Genomic DNA, 23,734 nt, shown 5'->3' on the forward strand with positions numbered 1-23,734 from the left:
TTCTTCTCCACTTCGTATTTCTGTGTTAGGGAACTTCCTTTTTATACAATCTTGGAATGCCATTTTATCCTCCTCCTCCAATTCCCAAATCATGATCTTTAGTTTCTTCTTCAGTACAATTTTAGGGATTTTTACTTGTTTTAATTCCACAATTAATAATCTTTGATCACCTTCCATACTTTCACTGGGGATTATCTTCGTATTCATGATGTATCTTCCCCATTCTCGGTGTGTTATCATAAAATCGATGAGTGTTCTATACAGTCCATCCCAACTATATTGGCTTATCTTATGGCTATTCCTCTTCATAAACGCTGGCAACCAGGAATGAGTTAGCTGGAAAATGTATAATGTCCAATAACGGACCATTTATATTGGTAGTATAAATTTACTTGTTCAGGACAAATATTTCAGGCTCCCTATGGCAGGGATGGCGAACCTATGCCACGCGTGTCATTAGGTGACACGCGAACACGATTTCGGTGGCACACCTCATGCAAATATTAAAATATTTATGTACATTTTGTACTATAGATTATACATATCTCGTGCATCGTTCAGTCATAGTGTTTCAGGTTTAAAAAATAAATACCGAAAATCTAAATTCTAGTTCCATTTGGACGTGCATTATGGCAACACTGCAACACTGATAGGTCCGGAAGTCAAGTGGTATAAATGTCAGATGCGACCGACGAGCCATTCGTTCACCCGCATTAGTGAATTAGTGAAGTTTGGCTTGTGTGTGGTTGCCAGGATCTCGTAATTATTCTCAGTAAGTAATTGCTTATTGTTTTGAATTTTATAAGACAAATAGTTGCCAATAAATTATCCCAATTTCGAGATTTGGAGAAAAGACCGCGCTTTATTTCAAAACCTCATATTCCACAAATTAATCTCTCTTTTTTGTTGTTGTTGTTGTTGTTGTTAGATATTCACAGTTTAGAAATGGAGTTGACTGAATTTTAAGAAAGCATGTATGGGTGAAAAAGTTCGTACAACTTGATGAAGCATAAGTGAAAATTGAGTGTGCTGTTGATGGTGAATACTCTCTCCAGAAGCCGGAGAACTTAATGCTTGAACAGTGGAACAACCTCCCACAAAAGTTTTCGGCCATGAAAAAATTTGCTACAGCGCGACTTACTTTGTTTGGGTCATCATACACATACAAGCAACTATTTTGTACAATGAACGTTGTGAAGACAAGTTATGAACCTAACATAAATGGCATAGCTACTAAGTATTTTTGCGGTATTGGCAAAATACGGCCACGAAACATGCAATCGCACGTATGATTTTATTATTGAGAGCGAGTACATGAGTCTTGGGACGAAAATTATGCCCCTATACGCATCTGTTTCCGCGACAGCGCCGATGCGTAGGAAAATCTCCATCACGTGCACTGGCGGGGGAAGAACTATCTGTCGTGAAGAAAATGTTTCTCCACGCCAGAAAGAAACTCCCTCTTCGCTACTCTGTTAAAAATTCAAATAAGTGGATCGGAGTAAAATTTAGAAAGAAGAAGAAGAAGACGTAGTATTTTACAATATATATTTACGTAATAACATATAATGAAACATACTTTGGAATTAGGGATGGAATTTGGTGGTGGCGGTGGTGAGTGGGGGTGGGGGTTGTAGCCATTAAAAACGAAAATAACAAGTGGCACAGTAGACAGTTGAGAATAATAATCCAGACCTAAAATGGCACACTAGTTCGAAAAGGTTCGCCATCCCTGCCCTATGGGAATCAACATCTATATCATCTGATAGTGAAGCAGGCATCAATTTTTGGTAAAGAGACAAAGTCTCTCATAGTGCATTGGCACTGCTGGTGGCTCCAAGTAGCCTACAGAGTGGCCTCCATGGTATGCGCTAGCCATACGTCTTGGTGGGTGTGCTATTTGCCAACTGATGAGCCCAACTTAGCACACTGGGGCGAAATGCTGGCAACCAGGAATGAGTTAGCTGGAAGATTTATAATGTCCAATAATGGACCATACCCATGTGGGCCCAGAACATTCTCGTATCCCAGCAAAGGCAATGAGTATGAAAATGAAAGAATTATAAACAATGCATATACATGTAAACAAGAAACTACTGAAGATAATACAGGTGTATGCTCCACAGACAGGATGTAGCGAGGAAGAAAAAGATTTCCTCAATGAACTAGAAACCCATACTGTTGGAGATGGGATCATGATAATGGGAGATCTGAATGCCCATGTGGGAACTGATAGAATGGGAAAGTGGGTAGAAGAATTCTCCGGACAATTAGTGCATTTATATTGGTTCCCTACCCCTGTTTTAAAGAATTTTCAGGCTCACCACATTTAATACATAAAATTAAAAATCCCCCTTTTCAGTACTAATATTAAACTAAACAAGTTAAAACATTTATTTGGAACTAGTTTTTGACACTGGTGAGCGTCATCTTCAGCCAAATTTGAGAACAGGAGTGGCGTATGCTGGAATCAAGACGTGGGCTACCACTGGACTTAGGTCACCCCTTTTCGATGGTTGGTTTAGTGAACGTCAAGCCTTCAGTGTTTTGGGTTGCAGCCAATAGCCAATCGAGAAGCCTGTTTGTTGTGAAGGCTGCTTCACAAGCTACTGCCCTGCCCTCTGCTACTGCACCATTATTATTATTATTATTATTATTATTATTATTATTATTATTATTATTATTATTATTATTATTATTCAAATGTTAAATTTTACAGTGGTCATACCCATCGGTCACTGTTTAATTAGCTTCCTCGGGAGATCAGTGGTGGTGTCCGACCCATGATCACGGTTTTGATTCCAACAAACTAAAGAGAACCTGAGAGATTGCATTCCATTTTAGCAGATCTATCTATAAAAGAAAACTATATTACTCCTATAACAGCAGCCCTCTAGTGTCTTCCTACAAGGATGTAGAAATAAACGGAAGTGAAATACCAGCACTCTGTTATCTATATGAATTAAAGTCAGAAGTATGAGGTGAGGAAGTATATACGATGAGTAACGCATGGTTGATAGTTAGCAGTGGTGATTTGACAGAACAAAGCCTAACACACCTATCTCCCTCCGGTCCCAGCTCCTAATCGATATGCAACACCAAGCCGCGTGGGGCGAGTAGAGCGGAGAGGGACGAGAGTCTGGGCTGCAATATCAGTCCCCGATGCCTTGCTCTCAGAAATATGTTCAACTTTTTTCTCACTGCTTTCAAGTTTGTAATTGGGACAATGTGTCAGATGCTTACGCTATAATGTGTTTTAGACTTCCATCATTATCAAGTTGAGGTTTGGGCTTCACCGATAGCCTTGGTAGCCCTCAGTATACACCACTGAAGAACAGGCAATCATAAATAAACATATCTTCATTATATCAATGCACATATAAAACTCTTAATATGGGACCTATGATGTCCCTAAAAGTATCTGGAGAAAACTTCAAAAAATCACAATTTCAAAACCTTGAAGTCACGATTAGAACAATACTTAACATAATTCTTTTCACTCAAATTAATGAGTTCGACTTAGAACCGTAAGATTTTCAAATAATTAAAAAGGCTTGTCATAAATGAAATGTTATAGAAACCTCGAACCACATGTAGAGTTTCTCTGTAAATATGATAGTCCCAATTAGAACGACACTTTAACATAATTATTTAACGCAAGATGGAATCTTGGAAGTCCTGAGTTCAACTTAGAGTAGGAAGATTCACAACAGACTGTTCAGAATTTGTTTTTCAAGAATAATTTTAATGTTTATAAAGGAACTTTATACATGTTTCATCCTTTGTACTTCTGATCAATTGTGAGAAGACCTTTTATTTAAATTGTGAATCTTCCTACTCTAAATAGAACTCAGGACTTTCAAGATTCCATCTTGAGTTAAATAATTATGTTATTGCCTGTTTGGCTGAAGATGATGCTCACCAGCGTCGAAACTAGTTCCTAGTAAATGTTATAACTTGTTTAGTTTAATATTAGTATTGAAAAAGTGGATTTTTTAATTTTACTTATCTATTATTCTCGGTTCAATTTGGACTTAAAAATGAAATTATTAAATTTAAATCTCTGTATTTACTCGCGTAATTCCCCCCCACCACCTGCTTTTTTTTTTCGACCTCAAAAATGGGGAGGGAAAATCATCATCAGCATCATCATCATCATCATCATCATCATCATCCTTATCCTTCTAAGTATTGGGCCATTTGGCCCATTACGTTCTTGCATTTTCTTTCCATCGCTTAATTGGACGTTCTTTAGATCTGTGTCTTCTTGGTTGGTAGCGTAGGATCTCCTTTGATAGTCTTCCAGATTTCATCGTTTGAACGTGACGTTTCCAGTTTTCTTGGTAATCATAGATATAATTGACTACTGGTTCCACATTCAGTCCCTTAAGCATATCTTCATTTCTTTTATGATCCCATTTTTGATAGCCTGCTGTTCTGTGCATGAACGTCATTTCATTTCACGTGCTGTAATTCTGGAAATGTCTTGAGTTCTTATTGTCCATGCCTCACTGCCATAGCAAAGGGTTAGTCTGGCTAAAGTGTTATAAAGACGTGAGTGATTGTGTTTTTGGAGAAGAGATGGCCTTCATAATGTGATTTATAATTCCTGTTGTTCTGGTAAACTTGGTTATTTTTGCAGAGATATTAATTTCCCCTTGGTAAGATAAATTGTATCCCAGATAAATAAATTCATTGACTCCAAAATTGTATTATCTAAACAGATTTTACTGGGGATAGGGTCCTTCCCCTTAAAGGCCATTTCTGGTGGAATGATCATGTTGAATTTTGAAGAGACTTTCTGGAGATTAAATACTGACCAGCTGATGCTACAAATGCAACATCATCAACAAAGAGTATGGCATCTAGATGTGTGAGAGATTATGTCTCACACCTCTGCAGATTGGTTCCCTTTACTGCAATAAGGTTGTCACCGTACATGTTGTATATGTCACTTTACAAATAAAAATATTTATAAAATCCTCCTTATCAATACAAATCAACTTACCTGTTAGATGAAACAAAGTCTATACATGTTTCAGCCTATTCTCAAGGCCATCATCAGTAGCAGAACAATTATTACATAACACAAACAAATTAAAAATCTTGGTGAAGTGAAATGATAGTGATCATGATTAATGAATTAAAAACATATTGAGGTACAAAGTCCTCTCTTCTGATGGGTCGTTCTTGATTGTCAAATAAAACTTGCTGACTGTTAAAATGAGAACATTGTGCTAAGCAGTGTTGTGAGACCGTCAATACCATGGATTAAAACGTGTGTAACATCTGTAATGTGAAAAGGAATTATGAGTGGATGAAAAACAAGTTAAAAAATAATGTAAGAAAAGAAAACTCATTTAACTTACTTGTAAATAAAAGTTGTCATCTCTAATGGAAATGACCTTGTCATTCTCAAGTCACATTGACAACTAAGCTTGGGTGTGGCTTACCGTGTATCTGTGCCGATGCTGATGGGTGGGAGAAGGGGGAGGGACGAGCTGAGTCACGTGAGGAGGGTGTTGAAGGAAGGGCGGGTCTTGTTCTAGAATGTTGGTGGTGAAACTCTTTTTTTTTTTTTGCTAGGGGCTTTACGTCGCACCGACACAGATAGGTCTTATGGCAACGATGGGATAGGAAAGACCTAGGAGTTGGAAGGAAGCGGCCGTGGCCTTAATTATGGAACAGCCCCAGCATTTGCCTGGTGTGAAAATGGGAAACCACGGAAAACCATCTTCAGGGCTGCCGATAGTGAGATTCGAACCTACTATCTCCCGGATGCAAGCTCACAGCCGCGCGCCTCTACGCGCACGGCCAACTCGCCCGGTAAACTCGTTTTTATTAATAAATTTGTTCACAGGTAAGCGGGACAAAGGTTTCCATTAATATATTTTTATTAATATATTATATTTTTCTTTTCATTGATTTCATTCAAGTTGTGCGCAGAATTGTTATATTGGTCGATATCTATATAAATATTCTCTTAGTATAGTAAGTAAGGGATCTTTCTTTCTTGGTCAATTGTTGTGTATTTGTAATTTTTCTCTCTACAATGTTTGCTCATGGCTGAGTAGCGGTTGTACTTCAGAGCATTGAGGTGTTGCATTGGTGTGAACGGTCTTGAAAGCTACTTCTAACTTGTGTTTTTTAAAGATGTTTGAAATAGGATATAATTTTAAAGGTAAATGTGGTGAATTTCTCTTTAGGGGAAGATTCTTTTTCTAAGGTGGTCTTGGATTTACTTTTAAATTTATTAAGAATTTTGTTCACGAAAGCTTTACTGAAACAATTACCTTCGGCTATTGTATAAATGTGTTGATTTCCTTTCTAAAATTCTTACGGGATAAGGGAACATTAAGAGATCTGAAAATCATACTATTATAAGCTGTCTTCTTCTGCGTCCCTGGGTGTAGAGAAGTCTGGTGGATTGTGTTTATTGTGTGGGTGGGCTTCCTGTAAATATTAAAAGAAAGGGTTTTATTCTGAATGCAAGTAATAGTTAAATCGAGATAATTAAGGGAATTGTTGTTCTCGGATTCTATCATAAACTTTATGTGGGTATCCAGGTTATTAAGCAATTAAAGAACTGTGTTGCTATCAGTAGTATGAGAATCCAGGACAATAAAAGTAGCATCAACGTAGCGAGTTTGATACCATTAATTTTGCCTATAATACTAGTGTATTCAAGGAAATCTACGTAAATATCAGCGGGGATTCCCGAGGCCAGTGACCCCATAGGAAGACCCTTCTGTTGGTATATGATGTTATTAAAAGTGAAGAAACTATTAATTTAATGTAAAATTGAGGATCTGAACAAACTCATCTATCTCACCTATTGTCAATTTACTGAATTTGGAAAGATTATTTTTAACTATTTCGATGGTTTTATTGACGGGTATATTCGTGTACATATTGACTATGTCAAAGGAGTGAAGGGTGTAATGTTTTGGTAAAGTATGATCTTTTATTCTATTGCAGAATTCGTTGCTTTTAATATTTACAGGAAGCCCACCCACACAATAAACACAATCCACCAGACTTCTCTACACCCAGGGACACAGAAGAAGACAGCTTATAATAGTATGATTTTCAGATCTCTTAATGTTACTTTATCCCGTAAGAATTTTAGAAAGGAAATCAACACTATTTATACAATAGCCAAAGGTAATTATTTCAGTAAAGCATTCGTGAACAAAATTTTTAATAAATTCAAAAGTAAACCCAAGACCACCTTAGAAAAAGAATCTTCCCTTAAAGAGAAATTCACCACATTTACCTTTAAAATTATATCCTATTTCAAACATCTTTAAAAAACACAAGTTAAAAGTAGCTTTCAAGACCGTTCCCACCAATGCAAAAACATTTTTTAATTCTCATACTGTCAATAGCAACAAAAAATTTTCAAACTCTGGGATATACAAATTAAAATGCCAATCATGTCTTTCAATGTATGTTGGACAAACAGGCCGTAGCTTCAGTATAAGATACCCCGTACACCTCAATGCCCTAAAGTACAACCGCTACTCAGCCATGAGCAAACATTGTAGAGAGAAAAATTACAAATACACAACAATTGACCAAGATTTAAAGATCTTACACTATGAACAGAAAGATCCCTTACTTAATATACTAGAGAATATTTATATAGATATTGATGAATATAACAATCACAGAGAGTTACAATAATTGAAACTCTTCCAACTTTTTCAATTATTGTAACTCTCTGTGATTAGAATTGATACGGAAAATGAAGCTGATTACTTACGAATATAATCTCGTGCACAACTTGAATGAAATCAATGAAAAGAAAAATATATTATTGGAAAACTTTGTCCCGCTTATCTGTGAACAATTTATTAATAAAAATGAGTTTCACTACCGACATTCTAGAACAAGACCCGCCCTTCCTTCAACACCCTCCTCACATGACTCAACTCGTCCCTTCCCCTTCTCCCACTCATCCGCATCGGCACAGATACACGGTAAGCCACACCCAAGCTTAGTTGTCAATGTGACTTATTTACAAGTAAGTGAAATGAGTTTTCTTTTCTTACATTATTTTTTAACTTGTTTTTCATCCACTCATAATTCCTTTTCTCATTACAGTTGTTACACACGTTTTAATCCATGGTATTGACAGTCTCAGTACACTGCTTAGCACAATGTTCTCATTTTAACAGTCAGCAAGTTTTATTTGACAATCAAGAATGATTGTCAAATAAAACTTGCTTCATGTTTGTGGGTTACTGTAGTCACGTCCCAGTTCGTGAACCAAGGGCAACGGCTGAGTGGCCTAGTAAGTGGTCCTGAGAGTCGGGATACCAGTTGCTATGGAATGGGAGTGGGCATCTCGGTCATATTCTGAGTCGTGGCCCTCCTTGTGCTCAGGCAGCTAGGACTATACAATTCACCGGTGGTCCATAACCCGTTAGAGGAGAGATCCTCACTTGGACTATGTGCAAGTAGGGTAGCATCCTGCTTCATGAATTTATTGAGCTCAGAACACTTTAAGCAAGCCTCGGACCTATGGGAGTAATGGAGTCCCACTCCCATTTGACAGGCGAGGAACTCCTTGGAAACAACTTGGCGAACGAAATGGAATTCGATGGGGAGCTATCAATATTAATGGGGCTTATGGAAGAAAGAAGGTAGAACTGGCTGAGTCAGCAAAGAGGATGCATCTGGATGTGCTAGGAGTAAGTGATATTCGGGTAAGGGGAGATAATGAGGAAGAGAGAGGAGATTGTAAACTGTACTTGACATGTGTAAGAAAGGGAAGGGCAGAGTCTGGGGTAGGGCTGTTCATCAGGAATACTATTGCACGCTACATAGTTTCTGTTAGGCACGTAAATGAGTGAATGATGTGAGTAGATTTGACAGTTGGAGGAATTAGGACGAGAATTGTCACAGTGTATTCACCATGTGAGGGTGCAGATGAGGATGAAATTGAAGTTTTATGAAGCATTGAGTGACAACGTGGTCAGGGTCAACAGCAAGGATAGAATAGTGCTAATGGGCGATTTCAATGCGAGAGTTGGGAATAGAACTGGAGGATACGAAAGGGTGATTGGTAAATGTGGGGAAGATATGGAAGCTAATGGGAATGGGAAGCGTTTGCTGGACTTCTGTGCTAGTATGGGTTTAGCTGTTACGAATACATTCTTCAAGCATAAGGCTATACACCGCTACACATGGGAGGCTAGGGGTACCAGATCCATAATAGACTATATCTTAACAGACTTTGAATTCAGGAAATCTTCTAGGAATGTACGAGTTTTTTTGCGGATTTTTCGATGATACAGACCACTATCTGATCTGTAGCGAACTAAGTATCTCTAGGCCTAGGGTAGAGAAACTGAAATCTGTCTGCAAACGAATAAGGGTAGAAAATCTCCAGGACGAGGAAATTAGACAGAAGTACATGGATATGAATAGTGAGAAGTTTCGAACAGTAGACAGTAAGCAGGTTCAGGATCATCATCATTGAGTCATCAGTCCATAGACTGGTTTGACGCAGCTCTCCATGCCACCCTATCCTGTGCTAACCTTTTCATTTCTACGTAACTATTGCATCCTACATCTGCTCTAATCTGCTTGTCATATTCATACCTTGGTCTGCCCCTACCATTCTTACCACCTACACTTCCTTCAAAAACCAACTGAACAAGTCCTGGGTGTCTTAAGATGTGTCCTATCATTCTATCTCTTCTTCTCGTCAAATTTAGCCAAATCGATCTCCTCTCACCGATTCAATTCAGTATCTCTTCATTCGTGATTCGATCTATCCATCTCACCTTCAGCATTCTTCTGTAACACCACATTTCAAAGGCTTCTATTCTCTTCCTTTCTGAGCTAGTTATCGTCCATGTTTCACTTCCATACAATGCCACACTCCACACGAAAGTCTTCAAAAACATCTTTCTAATTCCGATATCAATGTTTGAAGTGAGCAAATTTCTTTTCTTAAGAAAGCTCTTCCTTGCTTGTGCTAGTCTGCATCTTATGTCCTCCTTACTTCTGCCATCGTTAGTTATTTTACTACCCAAGTAACAATATTCATCTACTTCCTTTAAGACTTCATTTCCTAATCTAATATTTCCTACATCATCTGCCTTCGTTTGACTGCAGTCCATTACTTTTGTTTTGGACTTATTTATTTTCATCTTGTACTCCTTACCCAAGACTTCGCCAATACCATTCAGCAACTTCTTGAAATCTTCTGCAGTCTCAGATAAAATAACAATATCATCGGCAAATCTCAAGGTTTTGATTTCCTCTCCTTGGACTGTGATTCCCTTTCCAAATTTCTCTTTGATTTCCTTTACTGCCTGTTCTATGTAAACATTGAAAAGGAGAGGGGACAAACTGCAGCCTTGCCTCACTCCTTTCTGGATTGCTGCTTCTTTTTCAAAGCTCCTGATTCTTATCACTGCAGACTGATTTTTATACAGATTGTAGATAATTCTTCATTCTCGGTATCTGATCCCTATCATCTTCAGAATCATAAATAGCTTGGTCCAATCAACATTACCGAATGCCTTTTCTAGATCTACGAATGCCATGTACGTGGGCTTGTCCTTCTTGATTCGATCCTCTAAGATCAGACGTAAAGTCAGGATTGCTTCACATGTTCCTACATTTCTTCTGAAGGCAAATTGATATTCTCCCAACTCAGCTTCAACTTGTTTTTCCATTCTTCTGTGAATAGTACATGTTAAAATTTTGCAGGCATGAGATACTAAACTAATGGTGCGGTAGTTTTCACACCTGTCAGCACCAGCTTTCTTGGGAATAGGTATAACAACATTCTGCCGAAAATCGGATGGGACTTCTCCTGTCTCATACATCTTGCACACTAAATGAAATAACCTTGCCATGCTGGTTTCTCCTAAGGCAGTCAGTGATTCAGAGGGAATGTCGTCAATTCCAGGTGCGTTGTTCCTATTTAGGTCACTCACAGCTCTGTCAAACTCTGACCTCAAAATTGGGTCTCCCATTTCATCAGCATCAACAGCCTCTTCATGTTCCAGAACCAAATTATCTACATCTTTACATTGATACAACTGTTGGATATGCTCCTGCCATCTTTCTGCTTTGTCTTTTTTCCCTAGAAGTGGTTTTCCATCTGAGCTCTTAATATTCATACACCTAGATTTCCTTTCTCCAAAGGTTTCCTTGATTTTCCTGTATGCAGCATCTACCTTTCCCAGGACCATACAGCCTTCGACATCCTTGCACTTCTCCTTCAGCCATTCTTCCTTAGCTATCTTGCACTTTCTATCCACGTGACTCTTTAATCGCCTGTATTCTTTTCTTCCCTCTTCACTTCTAGCATTCTTGTATTTTCGTCGTTCATCAATCAGGTCTAGTATCTCCTGAGTTATCCACTGATTCTTAGTTGATCTTTTCTTCCTTCCTAACATTTCTTCAGCAGCCCTACTGATTTCATTTTTCATGACTCTCCACTCTTTCTCAATAGTGTTTCCTTAAGCCTTTTCATTTAGTCCTTGTCCAACATGTTCCTTGAAACAATCCCTCAAACTCTTTTCTTTCTACTTGTCTAGATCCCATCTTTTTGCATTCTTTCCTTTCTTCAATTTCTTCAACTTCAGATGGCATTTCATGACTAACAAGTTGTGATCAGAGTCCACGTCTGCTCCTGGGAAAGTTTTGCAATCCAACACCTGGTTTCTGAATCTCTGCCTAATCATAATGAAGTCTATTTGATACCTTCCAGTGTCTCCAGGTCTCGTCCACGTATACAGCCGTCGTTTGTGGTGTTTCAACCAAGTATCGGCAAGGACTAAATTATGATCAGTGCAGAATTCAACCAGCCGACTTCCTCTTTCGTTCCTTTGTCCCAAATTCTCTTACTGTACTACCTTCTCTTCCTTGGCCTACCACTGCATTCCAGTCTCCCATCACAATTAGATTCTCGTCACCTTTTACATATTGTATTAGATCTTCTATCTCCTCATATATTCTTTCGATTTCTTCATCATCCGCTGAACTAGTAGGCATATAGACCTGCACTATTGTAGTGGGGGTGTCTATCTTGACGACAATAATTCTTTCACTATGCTGGTCGTAGTAGCTTACCCGCTGCCCTATTTTCTTATTCATTATTAAACCAACTCCTGCATTTCTCCTGTTTGATTTTGTGTTGATAATTCGGTGGTCGCCTGACCAAAAATCTTGTTCTTCCTGCCAACGTACTTCACTTATACCAACTACATCTAACTTTAGCCTATCCATCTCCCTTTTCAGATTCTCTAACCTACCACAATGATTCAAGCTTCTAACATTCCACGCTCCGACTCACAGAATGTCAGTATCCATCTTCCTGATGATCGCCCCCTCTCGTGTAGTCCCCACCCGGAGATCCGAATGGGGGACTAGTTTACCTCCGGAATATTTTACCCAGGAGGAAGCCATCATCAGTACATCATTCATACAGAGAGAGAGCTACATGTCCTCGGGAGGTAGTTACGGCTGTAGTTTCCCGTTGCTTTTAGCCGTGTAGCAGTATCAACACAGCTAATCCATGTTGAGTATTATTACAAGGCCGTATCAGTCAATCATCTAGACTGCCGCCCTTGCAACTACCTAAAGGCTGCTACCCCGCTTTCGATGAACCATTCGTTAGTCTGGTGTCTCAACAGATACCCATCCGATATGGTTGCACCTGCAGCTCGGCTATCTGCATCATTGGGACATGCAAGCCTCCCCACCGCAGCAAGGTCACATGGTTCGCAGAGGAGGTTCAAGATATAGAAAGTGAATGGGTGGCATACAGGGATGCTGTAGTAGAAACAGCAAGGGAATGCCTAGGAACAACTGTGTGTAAAGATGGGAAAAGGCGAACATCTTGGTGGAATGATTAAGTGAGAGCAGCCTGTAAACGTAAAAGGAAGGCTTATCAGAAGTGGCTCCAAACAAGGGCCGAGGCAGACAGGGATTTGTACGTAGATAAAAGAAACAGAGTGAAACAAATAGTTGTTGAATCCAAAAAGAAGTCATGGGAAGATTTTGGTAATAACCTGGAAAGGCTCGGTCAAGCAGCAGGGAAACCTTTCTGGACAGTAACAAAGAATCTTAGGAAGGGAGGGAAAAAGGAAATGAACAGTGTTTTGAGTAATTCAGGTGAACTCATAATGGATCCCAGGGAATCACTGGAGAGGTGGAGGATATATTTTGAACATCTTCTCAATGTAAAAGGAAATCATCCTGGTGGTGTTGCAAACAGCCAAGCTCATGGGGAGGTGGAAAATGATGTTGGTGAAATTATGCTTGAGGAAGTGGAAAGTATGGTAAATAAACTCCATTGTCATAAGGCAGCAGGAATAGATGAAATTAGACCTGAACTGGTGAAGTAGTGGGAAGGCAGGGATGAAATGGCTTCATAGAGCAGTAGAATTAGCGTGGAGTGTTGGTAAGTTACCTTCATATTGGACAAAAGCAGCAATTGCACCTATCTATAAGCAAGGGAACAGGAAGGATTGCAACAACTATCGAGGTATCTCATTGATTAGTATACCAGGCAAAGTATTCACTGGCATCTTGGAAGGGAGGGTGCGATCAGTCGTTGAGAGGAAGTTGGATGAAAACCAGTTTGGTTTCAGACCACAGAGAGGCTGTCAGGATCAGATTTTCAGTATGCGCCAGGTAATTGAACAATGCTACGAGAAGAACAGGCAGTTGTGTTTATGTTTCATAGATCTAGAGAAAGCATATGACAGGGTACCGGGGGAAAAGATGTTTCCTATACTGGGGGACTGTTATGGAATTAAAGGTAGATTATTAAAATCAATCAAAGGCATTTATGCTGACAATTGGGCTGCAGTGAGAATTGATGGTAGAATGAGTTCTTGGTTCATGGTACTTACAGGGGTTAGACAAGCCTGTAATCTTTCACCTTTGCTGTTCGTAGTTCATATGGATCATCTGCTGAAAGGTATAAAATGGCAGGGAGGGATTCAGTTAGGTGGAAATGTAGTAAGCAGTTTGGCCTATGCTGACAACTTAGTCTTAATGGCAGACTATGCCGAAGGGCTGCAGTCTAATATCTTGGAACTTGAAAATAGGTGCAATGAGTATGGTATGAAAATTAGCCTCTCGAAGACTAAATTGATGTCGGTAGGTAAGAAATTCAACAGAATTGATTGTCAGATTGGTGATACAAAGCTAGAACAGGTCGATAATTTCAAGTATTTAGGTTGTGTGTTCTCCCAGGATGGTAATAAAGTAGGTGAGATTGAATCAAGGTGTAGTAAAGCTAATGCAGTGAGCTCGCAGTTGCGATCAGCAGTATTCTGTAAGAAGGAAGTCAGCTTCCTGACGAAATTATCTTTACATCGGTCTGTTTTGAGACCAACTTTGCTTTACGGGAGCAAAAGCTGGGTGGACTCAGGATATCTTATTCATAAGTTAGAAGTAACAGACATGAAAGTAGCAAGAATTTTTGCTGGTACAAACAGGTGGGAACATTAGCAGGAGGGTACTCAGAATGAGAAGATAAAGGCTAATTTAGGAATGAACTTGATGGATGAAGCTGTAAGCATAAACCGGCTGAGGTGGTGGGTCCTGTGAGGCGAATGGAGGAGGATAGGTTACCTATGAGAATAATGGACTCTGCTATGGAGGGTAAGAGAAGTAGAGGTAGACCAAGACGACGATGGTTAGACTCGGTTTCTCACGATTTAAAGATAAGAGGTATAGAACTAAATGAGGCCACAACACTAGTTGCAAATCGAGGATTGTGGCGACGTTTAGTAAATTCTCAGAGGCTTGCAGACTGAACGCTGAAAGGCATAAGTCTATAATGATAATGTATGTATGTATGTATGTATCAAGAATGGCCCATCGGACGAGAGGACTTTGTACCTCAATATGTTTTTAATTCATTAATCATGATCACTATCATTTCACTTCATCAAGATTTTTAATTTGTTTGTGTTATGTAATAATTGTTCTGCTACTGAAGATGGCCTTGAGAATAGGCTGAAACATATACAGACTTTGTTTCATCTAACAGATGAGTTGATTTGTGTTGATAAGGAGGATTTTATAAATTCTTTTATTTGTAAAGTGACAACCGCCAATATGGAGTGAGATTTATAACGTGCAATGTTGTATTTGTTACCTATTAACTGTTCTTCTGCTAATATACTAAGAAATCTGTTCTTGTTAACTAGGCAAAAGGCTTTCTGAAAATCAACAAATGCTATTTGAGTTTCTAACTTAAATTACCTATATTTTTCTACTAAGACTTTCAAGGTAATGTAAACATCAGCACATGAGCATCCCGTTTGAAATTCGTGTTGTTCATTTCCAATCATATTTCCAGAATGCCTGAATAATTTTTCTCTGACAATATTAGAGTAAATTTTGTAACCTAAGTTGAGTATACGTATCCCTCAGTAATTTCCACAGTATTTCACACTGCTCTTCTTATGAAGAGGCATAACTATAGCTTTTTGCCAATTCTCTGGTAGTCTGTTGCCATTCCAAATTAAATTGATGAAACTGAGAAATCTGTGCTTGAACATGTCACTGGATTACTTGAATAGTTCTGCATTTATTGAGTCTTCTCCAGATGCTTTCCCATTTCGAAGTTTTCTGAGTACTAGTTCCAGTTCTTCCAGTGTAATGGTTTCCGAAGACTTGTTAAGTTATGTTGGCGGAAAAATGGCTCAATATTCGAACCTCTCCAAAAGTTCTGTAAATAAATGAGCCACTCCGTTAGAGGGATTGCGTTAATGTGTATGTCTTCTTTTACATCATTATTTAATGTTCAAGGGGGTAGTGATGTGGAATCTATAACCTCTCCTACCCAAATGCCAGCCTTTCCTTGACTGGTGAACTAACCCATTTCCACAGACAAGGCTCTGGCGACCGAGTCACGGCAGGATAACCGTTACATCGAGTACAGAGGAAATTCTGTACGACAGCCAGTCCATGGGCTGAGAGGATGGTCTTACTTCCTTCAGTCTAGCAACCCATCGGAAGGATATTTGGTTGTTTTCAAGTTTTTCAAGAGAAAGAAAAACTGGATGGATAAGGGAAAATTATGTGAATCTAAATTAAAAATGGAAATAAAAAATCAAACATAATTACCTTACTTAAGTTACAAAATTTATTTAGGCCTAAAATAGTACAAAATAATAGAAAATAGACAGTAATATGTTCGCTAGCAGTAATTATACGGAAACTGTCACGCAAGAATTTGCTGAAGATGATACGTGAAATAATACTGTATTAGGGTAAAATCTGTAAAATGTATTTCACTTCAAAGAAATAGACTTACTGTGTCATTCATCATCGCTTTCCTCAGAAGTTGTCTGCGATGAATCACTCCCATTCTCTTCCATCCTCCAGATCCAGTCATCTTCAGTTCCGTCTAGTTCATTGGAAATGCCAGTTTTCTTGAAACTCTTCACAATAATTTCTTGTGAAAACGTAACTACTGTTTTTCTTTTCCATCACGCCACTAACAAACACTTGGCACAACAATTCACATGAAAGAACACTTTTGAAAGCGATTACTGCACGCGTGCAATCGCAGCTGATAACAAGGCTGAGTTATGGCTAGCAGTCACAGGTGTGTTCTGGCCCCAGGTGCTGGAACACTCCTCTCCTAGCATGGGAAACATGAACTGGAATTTCCAAACTAGTTCACTAAGACGAGATAAGTGGGAACTGTAGATTAAACAGGGAGCGGGGGGGGATATGAGATTATATTCTTTTACCAAATTTTCATTCTAAAAATCAGGGAGGGAAAATTACGCACGTAAATAACGGTACATTACATCACCTTTTTCAGCTGCTGGCCTGGCACCATATTTGGTGAGGTAAGCATAGGACTAGTATCGTGTCTACCTTCGACAGCAGTAAAACGAAGGCCATGTGTATTCAGGGTAGAGTTCATTTCTTGATTTGTGAATGAAAATAATATTTCCAACTTTTAATATATTTATATTTTCTGTTTCAGGAGAACACGTTGTGTGAAGTGGAGATGTCAGATCACGACAGTGAATATCATCCAGATATAATCCATACTAATGATGTTGATGGAGATGGAAATGATAAGGAAGTTGTCAAAATAAAAATAGAGCCAGAAGATGAACCTGGAGATTTGAATAAGGATATGATGAAAAGGAAAATGATTAAAAAGAAACCTAAAACTATCATTGAGTTACCCGAATCGGAAATACCCGAGAAAGTAATTTGTAGAGAAGGAACGGATTTCTCTTGTTTGTTGTGCACTGGTGATGAGAAGATAATGGGTGATATGAAAGGAATAATTAATCACATGAAAAATGTACATAATGTTAAAGTTTACATTTGTGATATTTGTGGACAGGATTTTAGGAAACGTAATGAGTTATCAGTGCATTTAGATGAGCATGTAGCTGCAGAAGAAGGAGACTTCCAATGTGAAGTATGTAATCGTATATTTAGTAATTTGCGCTTGTTCCGTGTCCATAAGAGAATGCACTATCCACAGTCCAAACTGTGGACTTGTGAAACATGTGGCAAACGTTACAGTTCTCGAAATCTATTAGACGAGCACATCAACACACACACAGGAGTTCGTCCTTATATTTGTGAAGTTTGCGGCAAAGATTTTGCCTCGAAATACACTTACAAAGCACATACAAAGACTCACGAAGTTCGACCACGTCCTTTCTCCTGTCAGGAGTGTGGGAAGACCTTCCTCAGCGCCCAAAACTTGGCGCAGCACGAGCGTACTCACACAGGAATGCGCAATTATGTTTGTGACCAGTGTGGTAAAGCTTTCGGTACAGCCCGTAATCTGGAAGTGCACAGTGTTGTGCACTCTGGTTACAAACCGTTCATCTGCCGCACGTGCGGGAAGGCCTTCGCTCGTAAAGCAGAGATCAGAGATCATGAGCGCACTCACACAGGAGAGAAACCATACCAGTGCGAGTTCTGCGGTGCCACCTTTAGTCAGCGCAGCAATTTGCAGTCTCACAAGCGTGCGACACATTACCAGGACAAACGCTACAAGTGTACCGAGTGTGGGAAGGGCTTCAAGAGAAGGCGGCTCCTTGATTATCACGTGAAGGCAGCCCACACAGGGGAACGGCCATATAAATGTCCGACGTGCGATGCCACATTTGTGTATCCAGAGCATTTCAAGAAACATCGGCGGATTCATACAGGAGAAAAACCATTCCACTGCGAAGTTTGTGGGAAAGCATTTAACTCACGAGATAACCGTAATGCTCACCGATTTGTCCACAGCGACAAGAAACCTTACGAATGCTTGGTGTGTGGTACTGGCTTTATGAGGAAACCTTTACTGTACAATCACATGCAGACTCAAGGTCATCTCAATGATACCATTGTAGTGAATCAGCCAAGGCTCACATCTGAGGAAGATCTCTTACATGAAGCTGAGGAACTAGGCCAAGATGGAGGAGAGGTAGAAATGACCATCGTTGATGGTTTAGGCCAACATCAAGACCAGGAAGCAAAATTATATATAGCTGAATTGAAAGAACATGTTATTATTCAACAAGACGGAGATAATAGATGTTATGCAGAGAAGACTGTTGTGTTAGGTGATGCTGATACTAAAGACGAAGTTGATCAACACATGGTACAAGAAACTGTTGAACATCTCATCATAGATGGATCAGTACACTTCACAGATCCAAACGAACTTGCCAGTATTCATGGCGACATTGGATCCGTAGCTGAAATAACTACCTCTAACACTTCGAGTTTTGTTCCCCACCGAGTAGGAGAAGGACGTCACACACTTGTAGTGCCTGCTACTCCACGCATCATGACTGCATCAGGTCAGAATTTTGACGATCCTCATCAAGCAGTAGTAGAAGATTCCTCTGCCATAACAACTTTAACTACTACCCATGGACTCCAAGGAGGTACTACTCACGCTGGTCCTGTACAGTTAATCCAAATAAGAATACCTTCTGAACCAGGCAATAGTAGTCGTGCGTGGGTTAATCTTGTGGAAAATGCTCAGTGATGTTTTGATTTTCCATGCTGGAGTTCGTTAGAAACAATTTTCAGAATTGAGAAGATTAAGGACAGTGTAATATTTTTTATTCTGTATCTTATTGAAGTATTTGATGTATTAATTAAGTTTAAGATTTCCAGTTGTAGATTATTGTTGAGGGATCTGATTTTTCTGTATGATCATTGATAACCATATGTGTATATATTTGAAGATATGTATTTTGTGATGCAAGAGTGACATAAGTTTTCGTGTCTATTTTTAATTTATGTCCTGTATGTCCTATTTTTCTTCTTATTGTGTTCTGTGTGCTGTGCAAATGAAGTTGACAATTATTTGTCATGGTTATTCTCTAAGCTCCCATTCCTGCATATTCATGAGATATTTTTGTTAATATTGGAAGTACGTCTTGGAATCACCAATGATTGTTATTTCTGCTTTTAGAAGAAGAATGTTAAAAATCAAGTTGTTATGAATAGTTTTTTTCTTTTAAATTCACAAATGTATAAGCAACTCATATGTTTTGTATGAGAACATTTTGTATCTATGTAAATGCCAAATACCTGTAACCTTGAACATTATGTGATAATTCACCTATAAATAAGATTTTTAATAAAATATCAAGGCTGACCTGTGCTGTTCTTTAATTCAGCTTGTAAGAATTAATTGTTTAATGCAAGGCCTTTTTTGAAATAAGCCCTTTTGAATGACTGTAATGTAAGGAGTTGTACAGATGGTGAGAATGTGTGATTAAACAATTATTTCAAATCCTAATGGTTCTCATTTTGCTTTTATTTATATTTTCACAGAGCATTCTTCTAACATACATGAAATCTATTTTAATTTTACAATGGAACTTGTTTCATTGACTGTACTTACCCTATGTTGAATTTAAAATTGTCCCTACTTTTTCATTGCACAATGCACTTGACAATTTAAGTGGAACGAAGCTGGCCTCAAGGCTGAAGTGGTACACTGTAGTGCAAGCATTCCTGGCTAAGAAGCTCATATGGTTGAGCCCAACTTGGCAGCCTCAGTCCGGTGGTATTTAAAGGTGCTCATGTATGTTAGCACCTTGGCATCTCCAAAAACCGTAGAAGTAGTTAGTCGTACTTGATATGGGCTTATGCCGTGTCAAGGAAACGAGGTTTGCTCCACGTCTTCTACAGCGTTTGTAATGGTACACCTGCTCCAAGCGGGAGCTGACTACAACACAGTGACATAGACAAATGTGGTACAGAAACTAATAAAATTAAATTGCAACGAAAGACGCCAGGATAGAATGGAACAGAACTGAAGAATGGAAAGAAAGTATGTGGAGAAAACCAGAGGATGAATAATGTGTGGGACACACATGTCACTTAACACGTAGCTTGGAATGAACCATTTGGTGGTGAAGAACGTACGATTTGGAAAAGACCGAAACGAGAGGACAGGAAAGAGAACTACATTTGTAAATCCTGAATGGCTGGCAACCCCATATTCCCTAACTGACAACCAGTGTCCCTGTTGAAATTGTTAGGAGTTTTACGTATCTCCACAGCTTCTCGTATAATCGTAGATTTCAAAAAATCAAAATCGCTTTATTTGCAAATCAGGTGTCTACCTCGGTGGCAAATGGTACACTAAAATACATTATTGTCAAGCACTAAATTTTAAATTACCAAGAGAAGAAGAAAATTTTCCTAGAATACAATATTATACAATTTACACTAGCAATGTTTTCTATTAAACACACAGCTCATCGTTAATAAATTTATATTGTTTACAAAATTCTACTTATAATATCTCCTGTACTTACAAACATAGTCAACTCGTATACAGTATGTGGAATTACTTCAAATAATACTATACAACTGGTATAAGATTAAAATTTACATTGCATTTATTTTTTTTATTTTTTTATTTTTTTACCCATTTTGGAACCTAAGTAGCATAACGACCTGCTGTGTCTTAACCAGAGCCCCTTTTGCCACCACTTTTCAGAGTTCCTGAAGTGCCTTCATAGCTTGCAGTGTTTAGAGCTCGAACATCTTGGAACACGACATCATGACCCGACGATAGGGTGTCCTCAGCTATTGCTAACTTGGTTGCCTGGTTGAGATGGATACAGTCGAACCTGCCATAACGGACACCCTTATTCAGCGGACACCTCCCTTTACGGACAATTTTCCTCGGAACCGATTTTATTTTACATAAGACAAGTGTTAAATTGGCCTCATTTAAGCGGACACCTTGAACTCCGGACAGTGCCATTTGTCGCGTCCACTTGACTTAAGCGGACACTTTACACATTGCAGGACAATTTATTACGCCAGACCACATGTCATTCTTTCTTTTAAAACCATTCTTCAGTCATAAGGAAATCCCTTTTGAATGTTTGTACTATTTCGAGTGCGAGGGGAGAGAGTGTACATCGGAATGCAGTTCTACCTAGTGGTGTATAGGCCTATTCCGAGAATTCTAATTGCCCAGAAATGCTGCCAGAGATTGTTGACTCACAAGTTACCTGGGGATTTTCGTCCCTTCTTGCAACATTCTATTCATAACTCAGATTGTCACTGATAAGGTCGAGCTCAGGTAGTCAACTTGAGAAGGAAAAGACAGTACAGGCGTTAATTAGTGAGACAGAAATACCATAGCAGTTCAGTTGTCTTCATTAGTCGTACAAAAGGACCATTTTGAATAAAACTTTTTATCGTTTTACGGAGCCCGAATCAGGAACGAAAAGTGACGATGATGGTGAGGCGGAAGAAGAAGAAGAAGTTCTGACAATGAAGCAGGGACAAAATATGCTTAAACAGATAAAGAATTTGTGTATCACGCTGTACCGCGAGTACGGCGAGAACACTATGGAACCATTTAACAGACTTTATTCCGTTTTCGAGAATATCGCAATTAAGAAAACGTGCTAAATTTACACAGACGAAGCTTCACGATTACTTCACGAAGCTGTAATGTTTGTAAATGATGTAAAATCACTCTCTATGAAATACTAACACAGAAATGACTTAGAATAATAAAAATAAAGATATGTATGCTTATATTTAAGGTGGATGTTCTTTGCCATTAAAATGTTCGATTATTTTTACAAACTTATTTTAGCGGACACCTCTCGTAATGGACATTTTTCCTCGGAAGCCCCCTGTGGGTGGGGGTGTAGAATAACACCCACGGTATCCCCTGCCTATCGTAAGAGGCGACTAAAAGGGGCCCCAGGGCTCTGAACTTTGGAGCGTGGGTTGGCGACCACGGGGCCCTTAGCTGAGTCCTGGTATTGCTTCCACTTACTTGTGCCAGGCTCCTCGCTTTCATCTATCCTATCCGACCTCTCTTGGTCAACTCTTGTTCTTTTCCGATCCTGACGCTATTAGGTTTGCGAGGGCTAGGGAGTCTTTCATTTTCACGCCCTTCGTGGCCCTTGTCTTCCTTTGGCCGATACCTTCATTTTTCGAAGTGTTGGACCCCTTGCATTTTTTCTCTCTGATTAGTGTTATATAGAGGTTGGTTGCCTAGTTGTACTTCCTCTTAAAACAATAATCACCACCACCACCACCACCTCGGAACTGACGTGTCCGCAGAAGGGAGGTTCGACTGTATTTCTTCTTTAATTCAAGTCCCAATGAACTAGTATCTTATACCTTCTCTGCAAAACATAGAGTTTCTACCTTTTCATGACACAGCATAAGCCCAAAAGCCCGTATCATGTCAACATTATTATTATTATTATATTCCTGTATTAGTTTTGGGTCAGTAGTAAAGCCCAGCCATTGTCGCTTAATTCATCTGCAATTAGTGAGGGATATTTCACCTTCCAAACCTTCAGTAACCAGTGGAATATCGCACTTCATCTGCCAACGCCAGTCGGGTCAATGTGGTGTTCTGGGTTTAGGCCAAATGAGCACATCTTCCCACTTACCAAAACTCTAAAGTTTGCTGCCTAGAAGACTACTTAAAAAATATATCCTTAGCTTTACAACAACTACAGTTTTGTTTCTGGCCCCACTATGATTCTATACTACTTTTCTCTTCCACCATTGTCTTTAAACATGATTTTTTTAAATAAATGAGTTGTCTAATATAGTATTCGTACTTCAAATTAAACAATATAATATTTGAATTAAACACAAATTTTTAACAATGTGTTTCATACGAATGTCAAATGAGTGTGAGAAAAGTTTCACTTAAAGACATTTGAATTAGCCAAGTTCTATTGTTCTCTAGGGGTAAGCATAGTGCAGGGAGAGGCAAACCTAAAGCATTGGGGAATTCACAAGCAGAAGCAGGTCCTAAGTGACTGACAGCACGCACAGTATCACTGAAGGGAGCTGTAACGTGATGTGCTGGAGTAATATGTTTAGCTGATAATTTATTATTATTATTATTATTATTATTATTATTATTATTATTATATTTATTATTACCGGGCGAGTTGGCCGTGCGGTCAGGGGAAATTTCAGTGCTGAAATAAGAGCCAGGTTGTGGAAGGAGGTCACCGGTGTACTTCGCAATATAAAAACGTCAGTGTCAAATCCGAGATATATTGTACAGTAGTACAGCCAGTTGCACTGTATGGAGCCTATTGTAGTCCATCTGACCAAATTTCAGAATGCCAACTACATGCCATGGAAATGAGAATGCTCCGTTGGACTATCGACCATGTCAGAGAGCAATTGGGTGTCGTTCCAATTGTGGATAAAATGAGAAAAACGGCTCCGATGGTATGGC

The 23,734-nt window shown here is 39.0% G+C and overlaps 1 protein-coding gene across 6 annotated transcripts in view; it reads left to right on the plus strand.

Moving 5' to 3' along the window:
* LOC136858765 (zinc finger protein 543) overlaps window positions 1-19,766 on the plus strand; it is a 99,463-nt gene extending 79,697 nt beyond the window's left edge. For all 6 annotated transcript variants that reach the window (XM_067138546.2, XM_067138549.2, XM_067138548.2 and 3 more), the window contains exon 3: window positions 16,991-19,766. In XM_067138546.2, the coding sequence (XP_066994647.2) occupies window positions 16,991-19,018 (2,028 nt within the window). In that variant the 3' untranslated portion in view covers window positions 19,019-19,766. The remainder of the gene's footprint in view (window positions 1-16,990) is intronic.
* Window positions 19,767-23,734: the final 3,968 nt, after the last annotated feature.

This window comes from Anabrus simplex, chromosome 1 (assembly GCF_040414725.1).
Source record: "Anabrus simplex isolate iqAnaSimp1 chromosome 1, ASM4041472v1, whole genome shotgun sequence".
Lineage (NCBI taxonomy): Eukaryota > Metazoa > Arthropoda > Insecta > Orthoptera > Tettigoniidae > Anabrus > Anabrus simplex.